Source organism: Conger conger, chromosome 17, assembly GCF_963514075.1.
Source record: "Conger conger chromosome 17, fConCon1.1, whole genome shotgun sequence".
Taxonomy (NCBI): Eukaryota; Metazoa; Chordata; class Actinopteri; order Anguilliformes; family Congridae; genus Conger; species Conger conger.
Window position 1 is genome coordinate 8311243 of NC_083776.1, and position 20252 is coordinate 8331494.

At 47.6% G+C, this 20252-nt stretch overlaps 1 protein-coding gene across 1 annotated transcript in view; it reads right to left on the reverse strand.

Annotated features, from left to right (window-relative positions):
- Positions 1-20252, reverse strand: part of epha6 (eph receptor A6) — a 221575-nt gene that overhangs the window by 11532 nt on the left and 189791 nt on the right. The window contains exons 9-12 of the mRNA XM_061225681.1: positions 15286-15356; positions 12281-12406; positions 11549-11734; positions 1216-1277 (exon numbers count right to left, since the gene is read on the reverse strand). Of these exons, the coding sequence (XP_061081665.1) occupies positions 1216-1277; positions 11549-11734; positions 12281-12406; positions 15286-15356 (445 nt within the window). The remainder of the gene's footprint in view (positions 1-1215; positions 1278-11548; positions 11735-12280; positions 12407-15285; positions 15357-20252) is intronic.

Sequence of the window (20252 nt, forward strand, 5' to 3'; positions counted from 1 at the left end):
ATGATTGCGTTTCGAGCACGGCGGTGGATTCTGAGGCAGTGGAAATCCCCGCGTGCCTCCTGTCGCTGCTCCGGTGCATTCTGGTGAAGAGTGTACACCTGCTTTCCTTCCAGGGGGAATAGTGTTGTTTTTTTTTTACTTTACTGTAAACTGTCAGTCCATTTTCTTTGTTCAAAGAAAACTTCCAGACAAGATACACTTAAGACCTGTAATTCATGAGCACGGAATGGAAATAATTTGAGTCAAGAGGATTTACTTATTTTTCTTTTAGCGTTTGACCATTATGTTGATATAGTTCTTAAAACTCCTGATATGATATGACGTAAATAATGCTGAAGCTTTAAGATAAGGTGACAGTTGGTTATTTTTCATGTTTAAGTTTTCAGTTTAGGTTCAGTCTCCAAAATGTTCCACCATCAGAACTTATCTATTCATCTGGGGATGTTTTGTGTTTTTGAACTTTTCATATCATCCTGGGGCTTTCGATTTGTGTTCCGTACTGATTCACGTAAAAAAATCCAAGTTTTGGTTGAAGTATATTTTAGGGTCTAACTCCTATTTTTCCAAACTGCTTGTAATTTCCCACATGGTGGATGACATTGCTAAATGTTAACACACAGAGCTGAACACAGGAGGGAGAACTGGGATCTGGGGGCAGGGTTAGGGACTTTTTAAGAAACCTACACCACTGCTCTTTGTGAATGTTTTGTGGGTGTTTTAGATGCTAAAACCAGGAAGAGAATGCTAATGCGTATGGGCCTCTTATAACACGAGGAATGGTCTTTACTCTGAGGAACCCCAGTGTCTTCATCAAAACCCTGTGAGAAATATGCTTGAAACCGGGTTGTAGATCACCTTCACACCCCTGCTGTTTATCTGCATATGACAGTGTGTGTATGTGTTAACAGAGATGATAAAGCAGGCTATTTTTGTGAACGGTAGCACAGAAATACACACACATATTGAGGATCTGAGGAACACATGTATTGAGCCACATTGAAGAATCCCTCACAACTCAGATAAGGTGAATCACCAAGCCATCAGTTCCTCCACAGTCCTCTCAGCCACTGAGGAAAAAAACAGGCTCTGGGAGGAAACTGGCCAGAGGCACGATGCCCTACACGCTTTTAACTTTATTCATGACAATATCAACATTTTAAAAGTTTCACATTTCACTTGGCTTCAGAAGTGTGCTGAGCAGCAATAGATACTCACCCTCAGGAAAGAGTCCAGGGAGCCATTCTCCATGTACTCCACAACAATCATGACTGGCCGACCTATGGAGAGCGGAGAAGAGACACAGAGAGAGAGAGAGAGAGGAGAAAGAAGAGAGTGAGTGAGAGAGAATGATCACCTTTCAAATGAAATCTGAAAGAGTCCTGACTGGTGTGTGAGGGCGGTGGCTACCCGTGTGAGTCTGACATTTTGATAAATGCACTGCGGTTCACTGCCTAGGATCCGCCTCAGTTTCCACACAAGTTCAAAGGTTCTAATTGAAAAAAGGGGGGCAAATCTCAAATTGCTTGTGTTCCCCCTGCTGTGTTAATCTCTGGGTGCTCATTGACTCAGAATGGCAGTATGGCTGTGACCCTCTGCAGGCAATTAGCCCACCGCGTCCCCACCGGTAGCCCCGAGCTCGACCAGAGCGCAATCCACAATTCGATTAACACTGCCTGATGATAACGCCCTCTCTGCTATCTGCCTCCAGGCATGCCTGGGGGAGAGACTGCAGCCTGGCTTGCACTGCACTCTCCTTAGGGGGGGGGGGTTGCACCAATGTGTACCACCCTGGGCAACCTAAGTCCCTGAAACTCTTTGCAGCTCCAGTTATTGAACCTCTGGACCGTGCAACCGGGGAGCTTCACAACAAGCTTTGGTCCCGAAACTAAACAGAGCTGACCCCAGACCTGTCCTCCGCTAGATTCCAATAATACAGAGCCCAGAGCTACAGTGGGAAGGCTGTTGATATTATGGTTTCCTTTCCATTCATGGCACTGGCCTGGGTTCAATGAACATCTATCTTTATCCTTCCACTCACACTTAAATGCGAGCGTTATTTTCACACTTCACAAACACAATTTGGCGGGTTAATTCTTGTGATCGCCAAGCTTGACCAACTATGTTTTTCAAGAAAGGGATGAACTGAGTCAAAATGAAGATAAGTGATGACTGAATTCTGGCAGTGGCAGCTGGCTAGCTGGAACAGGGGAGTCCAAAAAAATACAACCTGTCTCCACATAGTTACCTGGGTCAACAAACTGTAAAGGCTTTTTTAATACCCAGACTATTTAAATTTGTGGATACATTCTGGATGTCATGTAAATATTAGATACTGTTAAAAAAATAATAATAATAGAAAATGATATTAAGTTTTGTTTTGCTGGGTAAGATATGCTATCATAACATTGGAATAGTTAGGTTTTGCTTATGAAATGATAATAATAATATCAGTTGCCTGATTGTTGACCCAGGTAACTATGTGGAAACGGGTTGTAAATAATTAAATAATAATTCTAACATTTTCTAATATAATAATATTAGGAAATGATATTAAGTTTTGTTTTGCTGGGTAAGATATGCTATCATAACATTGGAATAGTTAGGTTTTGCTTATGAAATGATAATAATAATATCAGTTGCCTGATTGTTGACCCAGGTAACTATGTGGAAACGGGTTGTAAATAATTAAAGCTTTTCAGTCTCACCAACCACCACCGAATCAGGCCAATGACTTCCCTAGAATTAAGCTCTTAAAATGTTAAATGGTAAAATACCATAACTGAGATTTCACATTTCAGTAGCTTTACATTACAAGCCAGAAAATAGTTTTCAGACGTAATGTACTTGTTTGGTTGTTTTAATCAACAAATATCCAGATTCCCTACCCCACTGTTCTGCTAAATTATACATAATTATCATTTACATTTTATATTCAATTTATGTGAACATAGTTCATTTAATGACCCGTGGAAAACAGGCTTCAGTGTCTTGTCACTGCTAATGTAAATCCCACCTGCATTCTTCACTTTGTTGGGTGTCCAACAACTTTTATTGTGACCTGTGCATGGTAAGATGATTCTAGAAGACAAAGCCCCTTCTTTAAGTTAATTGGTTTTCTTTGTGCATCATCAAGGGCTGTTAAATTAAACTGAAGGGAGATATACAATATTCCCCTGCAGAATGCCCTCTAGCAGGAAACTCCTCCATACAGCTCCCATCACTTTTTTGGCAGTTGGTCAAGAGTCTTGGCACAGACCCAAGTAACAGTGGCGCACAGGGTGAGCACATCTCTTACACACATTTGTGTCAGACAAATCTTTTCTTAATGGCCAGTTGTCTAGTCCTCTACTGCGCACCGATGACCCAATTTGGGGCATCTTCCCTTCGGAAAATAACCCAGCCCAGCAAAACATCAGCTGCAGCAGTGTCTAAAAGGCATGATTACAACAGATAATTATCCATTATCATGGGAAATTTCCAGAGTGCCAATTCAGCGGGTAAATAGCGTTCAGTTGCACTTTGAGTTCCAGCAGCCGCCCGCGTGGGTTGTTTGTCCACCTGTCTGTGTGCTGGAGATGGCGAGGAGGGGGGGAAGAGAGAGTTATATTTATTCAGTAGAGTAAACAGAACAGGAGCGCCCCCACTCATTTCTCACTTCTACACCATCCCTCCTCCCAAAATACAATAGATCAGATTGATTTTTTTGTGTGAAGTACAGAGCACTGATTTCGGCTTTGTTTATGTAACATTCGTGTTTGCCATTGAAGAACGTCCTTATGATTCACAATTTTCAGCCGAACAAATCAGGCAATTACGCGCAAAGATCCCCGCTGCGCGCATCTCGCGCGTGGACAGGAATCGAGATGCGGAGAGACGATGATTAAAACCGGGGGAAACGAGGCGAACGCGGGCGATCTCTATCCCAGGCAGCGGGTTGTCATCGCGCCTCTTGTTGCGGCATGAATTAGGGGCAGCGAAGTCTCCCGTATCGGCCCCTTTGCATCATTCAGCAGCCATTACGGGCGGAACGAGCGGTAGCGGCGGAGTTGATTATGCTCACAGAAGCGGCCTCCAGCAGGGCTGTGCTAGACGCTTCTGCCGCGGGAGGGGAGGGGCCGCGAGGAGCTGTCCTCGCTGCTGATTGGACTAATCTATCAGCTCTTCGGCAGAACATCTGGCCCGGCCTGCCGCTGATTACCCCACTCAGAGGTTCTCAACGGGACTCGAATTCACTCGATGCTTTAATTAAAATCAGAAGTCATCGCGTTCTCAAAACTTTCATCCTTCCAAGGCCGTCTTTCGCTCTTCCATGGCTTTAAAAATGGCATTTCTCACTTTCATTTTTAAATCTGAGACAGCAGGGACCCTCTCACTTCTTCATCCTTGTTATCAGATTTCTGAGTGATATTCTGCCCTTCTGGGTGATGACAACATGTGTTGAAGTGTTAAAAGTATACCAATTTTCTACTCAAGTAAAAATGCTGTAAAAATATAACTTTAAAAAAAACCCTCTTGGAAATTACTTGTGTGAAAGTAACTTTTGAGCCTACTGAAAGGGTTCAGCATTTCAGTTTCTGTTGAAAGACCGGAGTTGCAAAGAATAATACCTTCTATAGATCCATAGTTGATAATATTATACAATATTTTATAGTGTCAATAACCAGAATATACTACCCTACTGTGGGTTTTGCATATTAGTAGATCATCTTGCATGTATTTCCTCCACCACTAAAGTGTTGAAGCAGCCTTTAGTTCAAGACACAATTGTGAAAATAATTTCAGTTGATAATTAAATTAGCCTACCACTCAACCAGACACAGAAGTAGAACAACAGCCCAGTCTGTTTATACTCATCACCTGGCAGTGTAGTGTTGTCCTTAGCCAATGTGACAATACATTAAAACGTCCACCAGGCACCCATAATAGTTTTAATTTAAAGAGCGAAAATGTTAATTTTATATTTGCCCAATCTGTTTACACTCATCACCTGGCAGTGTAGTGTTGTCCTTAGCCAATGTGACAATACATTAAAACGTCCACCAAGCACCCATAATAGTTTTAATTTAAAGAGTGAAAATGTTTATTTTATATTTGCCTAATCTGTTTACACTCATCACCTGGCAGTGCAGTGTTGTCTTTAGCCAATGTGACAATACATTAAAACTTCCACAAAGCACCCATAATAGTTTAAATTTAAGGAGTGAAAATGTTTATTTTAGATTTGCTCATAAACACTGTACTGGGAGGCAAGTGGTTTGTAGCAGGGGTTTGTACCTAAAGTGTGGGCTGCCCTGACTGCCACACACTAAGTTCATGAAAAAGTGCAGAGGCATCCATTGTAGTTACGTAACCATCCTTGCTGGTTGGTCCACAGTCTTCTTTCGTGGATAGACAGTGGTGTGTGAAAACCTGCCAATAAGATGATGAATTTCTCTTTGAAACTGACAAAGTGTGTTGCCTAAATTGGCACCTGAATGGCTAACAGAATGATTTCCATTTGAGACTGTTAAATTGTAGTATCTCTTCATTCTGAATTTTGTGTGTTTCTTAGTTTAACTATCTGTATTTTGTTCAGAGTGATAGTGCTTGTCAAAGCCTGGAATAGAATCAAATTTTCAAGTGATGGGAGTTGCAATATCTTATGACTTTTTCGGTTACTTTCTTGACTGTTTCTATATATTGACCATTTTGTCCTGTCTGTATAATAACCTGTGTGACAGCAACAATGTTCGATAGCCTAGGCATTCACTAGTTGCCAGTTGCCTCCTGAGAAAATGTTTGTCAACCTTGGTCATATCACTTGCAATGTCTGACACATAAGTACGTTTTACCAAAAATATATCTTTATCTGTTTTGCAATAAATCAACCTCAAATTAATTTAGACATGACCCAAATCCCTCTGCGACTGCTGCGTAGGTTAGTACTTTCTGCTAGGATGACAATCACATCACTTATGATTGATTGCCCTTGCAAAAACCCCCCCAAAAAACAAAATGAACTTTCCACTCAGTAGATTCATCAGGGACACAGGTATGGTACCTGCTTTGATCAGTTCTTTGATTTCCAGGGTAAATTCTCATTGTGTGGCTGACTAGATATTGGAATTAACCACAAAAGCATATAATGTCAAGGCACCTACTTGTTCAGCAGGAATATTTGCTTTGACCAACATCTTTTACATTGCATTAATGGCATTTGGCTGATGCCTTTATCCAAAGCGATTTGCAGTTGATTAGATTAAGCAGAAATGCAGGGTTAAGGGCCTTGCTCAAGGGCCCAACGGCTGTGCGGATCTTATTGCGGCTACACCGGGGATCGAACCACCAACCTTGCTGCTTTTCATTCCTTTTTTTTCACCATATGTTTTTTTGACAGTTTCACAGTTGTAAAATTTAATTTTAGTATCAAATACATTACCCAATGGGAGAGCAGTTAAGCCCTGACACATTTTTATACAGCATGATCTGGTCTGAATATTAAAGCATATACGTTTTAAATTCACCAGAAGCGCTGTAATCATCATAGACCCCACCAATTCCAGTACAGGCATGGGAACAGAGCAGTTCTCCGCAGAGCCAGCCCTGAATAACTCTGCAATCAAACTCATAATTGGCTGACAGCAGGGCATTGCTCCGCCCACCAATATGTTACTCCACTCTGCCCCAAAATATGTTCCAATCAATTTGGTGCCAAGCCAAGACATGATAATCAAGAATACACAGTGTAGCAATAAAGCCTGCCAGAACTGTCACTAGAATGGTTCTCCCTGATTATTTAAATATTTTACAAAATGTTGGGTGTACTATTCAAAAAGATTGAAGACAGATTACTCTGTTTAAGTTGCAGATTATAAGCACTCTGGTATACTGGTATCCAATCTAAGCAAGCCAAGCAATAAGTATGCTATCTGAAAGGTGTCTTATGCACCTCCCAGGGTTACACAGTGCAGACGCCTAGGGTTACACAGTGCAACAGGACCTAGAAAGCATCCTCTATCAGCATTCGCTTCCAGTTAGCAGAATGCACACGCACGCACACACGCGCAAATACACGTGCGCACACACGTGCGCACACACAGAACGCACACCTGCGCACACACACACACACACACACACACACACACACACACAAGTACAGCCCTGTAGCGGTGTAGACGGATACCGGGCCTAGCCGGTTCCCCCTCTCCTCGCTGATGCCCATGTCTCTTAATTAGGCTGTGAAGTGGCAGGAAGTGGGAAAAACAGCAGATGGCGGCGCTCGGCGGAGAGGCGCAGGAAGTGAGGCGGGCTCGTCGCGGCTGAAGTCTCGCCGGAGCGGCGACGCTCCCGTGCGTGTGTGCGTGTGTGCGGGGCGGTGGGCGGGCACGTGGCGGGCGGGCCCGGAGACTCGCTTCCCTGTGTCGGCTGCAGCTGTCGCTGATAAACGCACGCCGTCCGTCTGGGCCCGGAGGGGAGAGGGAGCCACGCGCTAACGGGCCTGCAGAGAGACGTGAAGGGCCAGGTGACAGGAGCTGAGGGGGTGGAGGGATCCTGGGCGTTTGTGGAGGGGCTCTGGGCCTTGGGCGTTTGTGGAGGGCCCCTGGGCGTTTGTGGAGGGGCCCTGGTGCCTGGGCGTTTGTGGAGGGGCCCTGGTGCCTGGGCGTTTGTGGAGGGCCCCTGGTGCCTGGGCGTTTGTGGAGGGCCCCTGGTGCCTGGGCGTTTGGGGAGGGCCCCTGGGCCCTTGTGTCTCCTCCACTCTCCTCCCAAACTGCCCTGCATACGGGACTGCATTTAATCAGCAAAATAATGAGTGTTAATACACTCTCCAAGAATTCATATCAGTCCAACTGGGATGCGATGTACTCTATCAAGAGTAAAATATACTCTACATGACTGGACTACAGACTGTGTACACTTCAGTACTATATAAAGAAGACCCTCACCAGAAAGACAGGATTTTATTCTTCACTACAGAAATAAAAATAATTTTCCTGGTATTCATAGCATAGTTATTATTGATAAACTTGGCTTATGTACAGCATATGCGTGACATGTATCCCTTGTCAGGGATAAGCAGGATTTCTCACAGATTTGTAAAATATGTCTTTTGTCTGGAATACAGGCTGATTGCCTCTCTTTGCACAGAGGTATGCAACATCCAATGCCAACCATTTGATTGTAGTTTATAGGCATCATTATCACTTTGGAAGGCATTTTTCTGAAATTCTTTTTGCTCAGTCCTCACCCAGATATAAATCCAGATCCCTCCAACCATGCTCACAATACAAACCCAGATCAGTCCATTCGGTCAGCGTTGGGTCAGCGGGATCGCGCGGGGAGGTCTGGGGTCCAGTCAGGCTTTTTCATGCATCCCAGGCCACACGAGTTAATCCATCCTCCACCGTCCCCTCTTTATTCACTCCTCGCATTTACCACGCGTACTCCGTGTGAGAATCAATAAAAACAATAACCTAAACACCGGCAGCCACCCGCAGGTCTGATTTCAGGCTATCGTAGGACGTCTCGGGAGATGCGGAAACGTCAGGGAAAAATCTCCTTTGACAAACCGTGCCTTTCCTTGTTGTTGGATTTTGGAAACGGGGGGGGGGGGGGGGGGGGAGAGAATCGATTCGGCCGGGTGATTTCTGATCTGCGCATAATCGGCGTCTCTTCCCACGCCTGGGCTGGCAGAGGGCCGGCGAAGATCAGAAAGAGCGGGAGCGGAGGAGGGGACGTCGCGGTGGGGATTCAAACAGAGCGATTACAGCCTCTGTGTGGCGGCTGCAGCCGCCGCTCTCCAGCCAAGGGCCGCGCTCGAGTGCTAATAGATTGAAAAGACCAATATTATTTTTTTTTTCCCCCCCGCAGAAGAGAAGAGAGCAATTACTTTTCAGCTCTGCGCCATCAAAGACCAGATTTATTACACCCTCGGATTAAAAAGGCATTCTTCTCTTCCAATGGTGGCCGTGCTACCGATTCCAGTAGGCTCAGAGATCTCTAATAAAGAGCTTGCGACGGATGCCCTGGGCTTGGAGAACACAGAGGTGTCAGAATGCATTCATCTTTTATCACGGCTGGCACTGCATACAGTCGCCGGCCTGCTCTCCGATTGGTGGCCTTGCTTTACCCATGTGACTCAAAGGTTGTTAGGCTTGGCTGTATGAACGGGAAAAGACTACAGATGGAAATCGGCTGACAATTCCTCAGATGGCCAAGGTGCTTCTGTAACGAGTCGGACTAAAACATAAATGGCTCCCTATCCTGGTACACTTTTCCCAAATGCTTTCAATGTTCACTCGGCAGCCTCTAGGTGCGTGTCCCTTTTTAATTCTCAATCTCGCATGTTTGTGTTTATGCCACGGGCGTCTGGCTTTGTAATGTTACTTTATCCGCTTGCGAATCTGATGCCATCTGGAACACAAGAAGCTTCTTGATGGAAAAAAGTTCTTTGAATTTATATTGAGTTTTCATATTTAATGCATTTTATTCCTGTACTTGTTTGGAAGATTGTTGCGTTACACCGTAGGCAGCTTGGCAGAGTGTGTTAAGTTTTTCTCATGTTTTTACAGTTGGTACAAAGCGCCCACTCACTTCAGCTCTGTCCAACATCCTCCCTCCTCCTCTCCTTCAGAGCGCACAGCACTGTTGTTGCTTTTTATGCTGATTGGAAGATGGAATGTAACAGAAGGCTTTCTCAAAGTGTCAGACAGGACCAAACCGTTTCAGAGAGCAGTTTCAGCATATTGATATGGTTGGAGAGAGCCAGAGGGGTGGAGGATATTGACATGGTTGGTGCTGGAGGGGTGGAGGATATTGACATGGTTGGATATATAGGGGTGGAGGATATTGACATGGTTGGTGAGAGAGGGGGGGAGGATATTGACATTGTTGGTGATAGAGGGGTGGGGCATATTGACATGGTTGGATATAAAGGGGTAGAGGATATTGACATGATTGGTGTTGGAGGGGTGGAGGATATTGACATGGTTGGTGATAGAGGGGTGGAGGATATTGACATGGTTGGATATAGAGGGGTGGAGGATATTGACATGGTTGGTGTTGGAGGGGTGGAGGATATTGACATAGTTGGTGTTGGAGGGGTGGAGGATATTGACATGGTTGGTGATAGAGGGGTGGGGCAAATTGACATAGTTGGATATAAAGGGGTGGAGGATATTGACATGGTTGGTGTTGGAGGGGTGGAGGATATTGACATAGTTGGTGTTGGAGGGGTGGAGGATATTGACATGGTTGGTGTTGGAGGGGTGGAGGATATTGACATGGTTGGTGTTGGAGGGGTGGATGATATTGACATGGTTGGTGTTGGAGGGGCGGAGGATATTGACATGGTTGGTGTTGGAGGGGTGGAGGATATTGACATGGTTGGTGTTGGAGGGGTGGAGGATATTGACATGGTTGGTGTTGGAGGGGCGGTGAAAAGTAGTGCATTCGCTTCTTTTCTCCCCTCTGAGTTTAGTCAGACCCCAGTCACCAATCACAGTCCAGCTTTACCCACTTTACCCAGCTTTACCCATCACGTGTGATCTGCAACACATCCTCCCCAGCTCAGCAAGGGGTCAGGGATGACTGTGTTCAGTGAGCTCACTGCTCGTGTGCGGAGAGAGGGGCCTTTCATCAGCTGACGCTTTAACCTGCGCGTGTGCTACGATACGCCCACGTGCGTAACCGCTCTCCTGCCCGGTGGGACCCTCTCCGAAACGCTGCTTCCTTCCTCTGGCTGAGCTCCCGTCCCGCGTGCCCGCGCTCGGTGTTTAAAGACGGGGAGGCGATGGCGGGAGGAACGCGGAAAAGGAAGGATGCTGTTTGCTCTCGCTTCCCCTGAGGGAAGCCTCTGCTCCAGTTCCTGGAGAGCACAAACCTCCCAGCCAGGGAATACGCTACACAAGTTTATACTTTCATTCGCTACGCTGGCACTTACTGCACCGTGCGGCCAGTCAAACGCATCAGCGCTGGGAGGCAATCGCACCGAATGTGCCCTGATCAGGTCAAGCACTCACCCGCCTCCTATTTAGTCAGGACAATCACACTATGTAGTTGTGCTTTAGTGGTGTTGCGTACGCTTAGCCTCCACTAAGTGTGTGTAAAGTGGAAACTGTAAAACACACAGCGTTCCTATTGCCCCCAGCTCTTACTGCGAGTGACAGCGAGTGTTAACTGTAAACCACACAGCGTTCCTATTGCCCCCAGCTCTTACTGCGAGTGACAGCGAGTGTAAAGTGGAAACTGCTCTTACTGCAAGTGACAGCGAGTATTAACTGCAAACTGTGAAACACACAGCGTTCCTATTGCCCCCAGCTCTTACTGCGAGTGACAGCGTGTGTAAAGTGGAAACTGCTCTTACTGCGAGTGACAGCGAGTGTTAACTGTAAACTGTGAAACACACAGCGTTCCTATTGCCCCCAGCTCTTACTGCGAGTGACAGCGTGTGTTAACTGCAAACTGTGAAACACACAGCGTTCCTATTGCCCCCAGCTCTTACTGCGAGTGACAGCGTGTGTTAACTGCAAACTGTGAAACACACAGCGTTCCTATTGCCCCCAGGTCTTACTTTTAGTGACCACGCCCTCCAGCCTGATGATGTTGGGGTGGTCGAACTGTCCCATGATGCTCGCCTCTCGCAGGAAGTCGCGCCGCTGCCTCTCCACGTAGCCACCCTTCAGGGTCTTTATGGCCACCGGGATCTCCCTCTTCCCTGGGGTACGGAGACGTCCGCTGCATACCTCCCCAAACTCCCCTGCAACACAGACAAACATCCATTTCTCTCGCACCCTGCGCTCCTGAAGCCAATGCCACAATCCCACAAACCCAAGTCCTTCCCCAGAAGTATCTCTTTAGTTTGTAATTTTTAAGCTGCACTTACATGAACGCCCCACTGGATGGCAGTAATGAGGTTTACAGAACTGTTGGCTGAGGCAGCCCGTCCTCGTCTTTTAAAATATTTACTTCCTCTTTTCACCTTCTGAAGTATCTATTCTTAGTAACTATTTTTGTTCCACTCAAAACTGGAAATGGTTCAATATCCCCACACTAAAAATCACTTTTAAATCTGGAGCACTGTGTTATAATTAAGTTCCTCCACGTGAAAGAAAGATGTGTCTGTAAAATTAAGATTCATCGTTTTATATTGCACAGGTCACAGCAAAGTGTGAAAATTATTTCCGCAAAGTAGGTGACTCATGCGGGCTGCTGCAGTGAGAACTACGCGATTGCACAGTGTTTCGTGTCTGCCGAGACAAACCCCCCGGACTGAGAGAGGTCGAGGTCGGGGGAAGCTGCCCACCTGCTCCGATCACCCTCTCGATGCGGATGCGGGACGGGTCGATCTCCTTGGCGAACTCGTGGACGGCCTGGGTGGGGTCCTCGTAGGTGTCCGGGTCGATGTAGGTCTTTATCCCGGGGAAGGGGACTGGAGCGGGCGCAGGGAGAAGAGAACGGTCGCGAGGTTTAGCGTGAGGCCCAGATGCAGGCACGCCTCGCTCCTCACCTGGCGGGACCATCCGTATTCGTTTTTAATGGCTCCCCGTGCATTGCTGATAGAGCCCCTGCCCCCTCTCCACCCCTCCACTTTGGGAAGTAATTGAATTTTGAAGGTTGGAAAGGCAGCGGTATATCATGGGACTGCGGAAGCCATTAGGAGAGAGGAGAGTGTGGCGCCTTTTGGCCTCGTGGTGCCCTCTCTCTGTCTCACTCTGATGACCTCGCCAAGGCCGCCGCTGAAACGCGCTATTCTGTCTGAGATTTGAGGCAAATCAAGGCCTCGCTTTATACAGAGAGAGAGAGAGAGAGAGAGAGAGAGAGAGAGAGGGTGGTGAGGGAAGGAGAGAGAGGGGGAGAGAGAAAGAAAAAGAGAGACAGAGAGAGGGTGAGAGAGGGAAAGAGAGAGAGTGAGAGAGAGAGAGAGAGAGAGAGGGAAAAAGAGAGAGAGAGGGTGAGAGAGGGAAAGAGAGAAAGAGAGAGAGAAGAAAAGAGAGAGGGAGAGAGAGGGAAAGAGAGAGAGAGAGGAAAAGAGAGAGGGAGAGAGAGGGAAAGAGAGAGAGAGAGAGAGAGGGTGTGAGAAAAACTGGCACCACGAGCTGAATATGAAATGAGAGCTCATCGGGTCGGGCCAAAAAAAGAAAAGAAGCAGCAGGCAGATAGCACTAAGCTCCCAAACGATCCTGTATAGGAGCACATCAAAAGGACACTGTCTGTGTCCCCGCACCGTGCATATGGACAAACACTGGACATCTGTGGCTGTGCCGCTTCCCCCATTCTGCAGACCCACATGCTGCACCAGAGGAGAGTGCAGACAGTCAGCTACAGGACACCACACCCACAAGTAGAGCAGGGATAGATACGGCAGCACAGATACAGGTAGAGTGGAGCAGTAGATACAGCAGCATAGATACAGGTGAAGCAGTGGATACAGCAGCACAGATAAAGGTGAAGCAGTAGATACAGCAGCACAGATACAGGTGAAGCAGTAGATACAGCAGCACAGATACAGGTGAAGCAGTAGATACAGCAGCACAGATACAGGTGAAGCAGTAGATGCAGCAGCACAGATACAGGTGAAGCTAAGCAGAGCTTGGGTGGCAGTTGTGTCCGTTAGGCTCAGCGGGGACCTATATATAACCTCTGCACAATCCCCTCCGCTTATCAACCTTTCATCACAGGAATGAAAACTCATATTGTGGAGGCAGCCAGGGAGAAACAGAGAGGGAGCGAGAGAGAGAGAGAGAGAGCGAGGAAAGGGAGAGAGAGAGGAGCAGGAGATACGGGAGAGGGAGAGAAGAGGGAGAGAGAGGGAGGGAGAGGGGGAGAAACAGAGAGGGAGCGAGAGAGAGAGAGCGAGGAAAGGGAGAGAGAGAGAGGAGCAGGAGATACGGGAGAGAAGAGGGAGAGAGAGGGAGGGAGAGAGGGAGAGAGAGAGAGAGAGAGAGAGCGAGGGAGAAGGCTGCTGGAGGAAGAGACCCCGCACACAGAGAGGGGATCAGACCGAGTTCCAGGGGGAACGGAGCTACCCGGCGGAATGGATAAAGGTGTCCTCTGAGTGCTCTGTTCTGTTGACTTGTTTACAGCCTTGAATTTAATACTTATCTTGCAATTTGTTTTTGCACTGTGAAGTGCAAAGCCATTTAGAGGAGCGAGGGAGGCTTTATTGATGCCGAAAAACAACTGCCAGAGGTGGAAAGCACCATCCACCTGCAAAGCAAAAGTGCGGCAGCCGGTATCTCATTACGTGGACAAGCGGGCGTAAACATGCGACTGTTTATTCGTGCTCAAGTTTCTTCTTTTGAAAGCGGTTCGTCATTAGCCGTGGTAGCGCGTTTCAGCGAACACCTCCGATTCAGATCGCACCTGTGTTTCATCTTAAAATACACTGGCGCGCTGACAACACCATGATCTTCTTACACATATTCCAGGATCAGGGCTGCCAAATAAACTAAAGTTTACTTGAATTAGTAAATAAAGTGGGTGTAAAAGCAGGAATGGTGCTCTTATTGAAATATTCCAATAATGCATTTTGGTATGTTTACCACAAGAGTGCACCTGGATAATCCAGAGCATTTCTGAGTGACAGCTATCTTTCCTCAGCTCTGAGTGTGGTGTCCTGTATCTCAACCTTGTGAATACAGGCACCCTGGACTCACTGATGGAGTTACTGAACTAGCTCTTTTTCTGGCGATGGTGGGGAATGTGCCATTTCCAGCAGGATGAGAGGCTCCATTTTGTGCAGAGTGGCACTTAAGCGTGTCATTGACACACAAAGGGACAGGGATTTCCAGCAATAAAGTGAAAAACAGAAATTAGGCCTTGAAGTTAAGACTTTATAATTGAAAGCAAATAAGACTATTCATTTGAGAGAACTGGAGTTGGAGGCTGGAAGTGCTTCATTACACGCTCGTGGTGAGTCACCATTTCAGTTAAATCATTAAGACTGAGATTAAGGTCATTAAGAGGGATCCCCCCTTTTCAGGAGGAAAATAAAGGTCATTACTTCCTGAATTTAGACAGATAAAATGGCTTATTGCAAGGAAAACAAAAACAAACAGTGTTTTATATGAGTTTGCAAAACATTTTGAATACTTTTATGATATAACCAACGGTGCATATCCAAGGATAGCAAATTAGCAAAAATGTAATTAGGATGAATGTCTGGTAGGATAAGACAGACCATGCAAAGTAGCCTGATACACAGCTCACTGGTGAAAAGGGATGCATCAGCAGGGAGTGTTCACCGAGTTAACTCCAGGATTAATGGCGTAATCGTGGTGAAAGGGAGCCCGCGGCACTTTTACTCACTGTGTCCGTTCTGGTACTGCGTCCTCCTCTTCTCGTCCGACTTCATCTTGGCTTTAATGTACCACTGACATCTGCGAAACATCAGAGAGAGAGCGAGAAAGAGATGAGAGATCTCAAATTGGGCTCTCCATCACCTGGAGATGGGAGCCCAAGTCGCAAGAAACAAATAACAACTCGGCGAGATTGCCTCTCTCCAACATGCACCGCGCGTCTGCGGACCGATTGGCCGTGGAAGGTCAGCGATCATCAAGGTGGAAAACCCTTATCGGATTCCTCCCCGTCGCTCCCAGCTTCACACTGAGACTGCAATTGGCAGCAAAGCGCCGGCTTGGCTTCCCTGCGTCTGCTCTGTAATGTTCGCCCCAAACGTCCTCCGCGTGTCTGTCTGATGTTATCTCCTGAATTTCTCGCCGGAAGCAGGAGGCCCACGGAAGAAACGCCGTACAGCGCTGCGTTAATTCGACTGTCCTATGACCCTCGTATGAGGGATTACACGCGCTCTGCCACAGGGGAAGGCAATGTGGATTTTATTATTAGGCTAAATAGACACAGCTGGCCATGCAGCACTCTTTTCTCTATTCAGGCTACATATTCACCCCAGCCTCTTAATAATCAATCAAACTGTGCAATCAAGCTTGGATGAAACAAAAGCCAGAGCCATCTCATTTTCTCCAGGATTAATGCTGCCTGCCCTGGTTCCGTAAGGAAGAATATATACTATTTCAGAGCAGCTTTAGCGCTGAGCGGTGCGCAGTGAAGGTCAGGACACAGTGGAACCAGGGTAAACCCAGGCCAGCGGTGGGGAGAGAGGAGACGGTAACGCAGTGACCCGGGGCACAAGAAGGGAAAACAGAACCTGAGGAATGACTGCGATCCCGGCACTCTCCATACGGCCAGCGCCTGTGTGGCGTCAGCACCTTACTCACGCACCCCCCCCCCCCCCAGAGACCGATGCAGAGGCACGGCGGTAACCTGCAGACACCCGGTCACCTACTCTCCGCTGTCATTGTGCTTTTAATAAAAGAGGGTCCTGGCCTGCAGCACACGTGTGTCTCCCGGCTGGCACACTGCACCCCGCACGCTGCTCCCAGTCACGACTCCACTGAGGCAGCCAGACGCTGATCGTGATCACGACTCGACTTAGGCAGCCAGACACTGATCACATCACGACTCGACTTAGGCAGACAGACACTGATCATGATCATGAATCGACTGAGGCAACCAGACACTGATCGTGATCACGACTCGACTTAGGCAACCAGAAGCTGATCACATCACGACTCCACTGAGGCAGCCAGACGCTGATCGTGATCACAAATCGACTGAGTCTGCCAGACACTGATCGTGATGACAACAATATGGACTCGACTAAGGCAGTGTAGTTGTACATAGTCTTTATAATAAGTACAAAGTTGGTTATAATCTACAGCTGTCCGGTTCCGAACTCGGTTCCGTTCAGTTTTTAAAGTTTACTTTGAAAAAAGCCTCCTTGGCACGGGCACTTTGGTAAGGTGTGATTAATGCACCTCCATCTGCACTTCCATTTCTACAAGTGACCGTTTCCCCTCTGCTAGGCTATTGAGTATATTTATTGGGGTGTGCTATTCATAGACTGCTCGCCACACATTCCATAAAGAACAATTTGCATAAAAAATCAATTGTTACGTTTTTCTAAAGAATATCACTGGCTTCTGATGTACAAATATTTTAAGGAATCGTATACTCTTAGATCCAATTACTATTTTTTTGGGAGATGTTTTCCCAAATGGGTATAGATCAAGGCACCCAAACCTCTCAAGCTTCTCTTTATGAGAGGTACCAAATCCACAGACAACACAATGAGAGCCATTTCCTTCTACATCCCTGCATGTTCAACACAGCTGTAAGGAGACTAGGCTTTGGCCCTTTGTAGGGACTATAGGAGACTGGGGATAGAACTGGCACTCTGTAGACTGTAGGAGACTGGGGGTAGAACTGGCACTCTGTAGACTGTAGGAGACTGGGGGTGGAATCAGCACTCTGTAGACTGTAGGAGACTGGGGGTGGAATCAGCACTCTATAGACTGTAGGAGACTTGAGGTAGACCTGGCACTCTGTAGACTGTAGGAGACTGGGGGGAGAACTGGCACTCTGTAGACTGTAGGAGACTTGGGTAGAACTGGCACTCTGTAGACTGTAGGAGACTGGGGGTGGAATCAGCACTCTGTAGACTGTAGGAGACTTGGGTAGAACTGGCACTCTGTAGACTGTAGGAGACTGGGGGTGGAATCAGCACTCTGTAGACTGTAGGAGACTTGAGGTAGACCTGGCACTCTGTAGACTGTAGGAGACTGGGGGGAGAACTGGCACTCTGTAGACTGTAGAAGACTGGGGGTGGAATCAGCACTCTGTAGACTATAGGAGACTGGGGGTAGGACTGGCACTCTGTAGACTGTAGGAGACTTGAGGTAGACCTGGCACTCTGTAGACTGTAGGAGACTGGGGGGAGAACTGGCACTCTGTAGACTGTAGGAGACTGGGGGTGGAATCAGCACTCTGTAGACTATAGGAGACTGGGGGTAGGACTGGCACTCTGTAGACTGTAGGAGACTTGAGGTGGAATCAGCACTCTGTAGACTGTAGGAGACTTGAGGGAGAACTGGCACTCTGTAGACTGTAGGAGACTTGGGGTATAACTGGCACTCTGTAGACTGTAGGAGACTGGGGGTGGAATCAGTACTCTGTAGACTGCAGGAGACTTGGGGTAGAACTGGCACTCTGTAGACTGTAGGAGACTTGAGGTAGAACTGGCACTCTGTAGACTGTAGGAGACTGGGGGTGGAACAGGCACTCTGTAAAATATGGTATAAGTGGCTGTGAAGAGAGAATATTTTAATCTGGCAGTAATGAGACACATTTGGAGAGGTGTTAGCAGACATCTGGTATGACTCAGTTCTGGGTGCATTCTCAGACTGAAACCAGAAGAAAGTTCCTTAAAAGAACAGCTCTGTAGAGTGGCAAGACGTAGAAGCAGGCACTATTTATACTGCCGGGTTTTTTTTATTTTCAAAAGGTCATAAAAACCTTGTCGGAAAAGTTTGCGCTTTTGTCTTGAAACATGAAACCAGATGAAACCAGATGAAACCAGGCCCAATATGAACAGCAAAGTAGAAAAAATATAGAAGACTGCATAGACTTTCGCAAAAATACTGATTTATTATGAAAAGAAAAAGGGTCAGAATTCAAGGCACGCAAGGAATGTTCCATCAGCACTGATCTGTATTTCTAAATTTGTATTTTAGTAAAATCCTCCTCCTTTTTTGGGATTTTCTATGTTTCCATTTTAAAAGGTAACCGGCTCACCCCTTAGCTGAGATCAAGCCTAAACGAAGAACAGAGAGATAGTACGTATCCTGTATTATGGGAGTGCAGGACCCTGGGAAAACAGAAAAGATCCAGTATGCTGGTGTCCGATGAGGAGACGTATATACTGGGTATGAGAACACACATGTCCATACAGATCGGGCTGAACACAGGCATGTCTGCACGTGAGATACGTGGACAAGCACCACACAAAGCAGCATCAGGCCTCTGTTCGGAACAAGTGAACGAACGGACGGTGGGGCCAAAGAAAAATGCGCCTTGCAGCTGAAGGTGAGAGAAAAAGGGGAAATTATAATAACACATGTCCGGGGACCGGCGGTGGGATTAATCAAACGGCGGGTTTCGGGGGGGGGGGGGGGGGAGAGATGGATGGGAAGGCACTGTCAGCTCTTCCGCGAGCTGCTCCCGACGCTCCCTGTGCGTCCGCGGGATGGATGCCTCTCCTTCAGACTGACAGCCCGTCCCCTGATGTTGCCGTGGTGACAGACAGCAGCCACACAGGTGGCGGACGGAGGCTATCCTGTTGTGGAGCGAAAAGTGATGGAGGGGTTCGGGGCTGAAGGAAAGAGGGCGGGAGGGTGTGCGTGATAACCGCAGAGCCCTAAAACCTGGCAACCTCAGAGCCCTAAAACCTGGCAACCTCATAGCTTTAAAACCTTGGAAATTCAAAGCCTTAAAACCTGGGAAATTCAGAGCCTTAAAACCTGGGAAATTCAGAGCTTTCTACCCCATCAAAACAAACATTCAGGGAGACACTGGCTCAGGCGGTAAGAGCAGTCGTCTGGCAGGGTTGCCGGTTCAATCTCGCCCTGGGTGTGTCAAAATGTGCAAGACACCTAACCCCCAAATGCTCCTGACGAGCTGGTCGGGGCCTTGCATGGCAGCCCATCGTCGCTGGTGTATGAGTGTGTGTATGAGTGACTGAAAGAGAAGCATCAATTGTACAGTGCTTTAGACCATCTACATCAGGGGTCGGCAACCCTGGTCCTGGAGAGCCGCAGGGTGTGCTGGCTTTCGTTGTTGCTTGGCATTAATTGATCAATGAAAGCCGTTGATTACACAGTTAACTCACCTCACCTGGTTTCTTGGGTCTGAGTCGCTTGCTTATTTTAAGGTGGAGACGAAAGCCAGCACACCCTGCGGCTCTCCAGGACCAGGGTTGCCGACCCCTGATCTACATTAAAATTCCTGCACACCGTTGTGGACACAGAGCTATAGCTTTAGGAACATGCTGGAAGCAGACAGAGCAGACAGAGCAGTGAGGACCACACTGGCGCTCCTGTGTCCAGCAGCCCGTGGGTCAGTAGGGACAGCCTGCCCACAGCAGTGCTCTCACACACCGCACACACACACGGCGGCACAGCGAGGGGGTGTTGGAGATCCGCCCCTGCAGCGCGCCCAGCCCGGGACAGAGCGCTGGGTCAAACGATGGCTCCCCGCGGGCCTGGCGGCCCGGCCCGCCCCACAGCCCGGGCGGTCCCTGTCACCTCCGCGCCGCGGCACACAATGAGCGCTGATTTCAGCTGCCATCGCAATTAGGGGAGGCGGACGCAATCAGCGGGGCAGCTGCGGCGATGAGGGACACGTGGATCACGCTGCGCGCT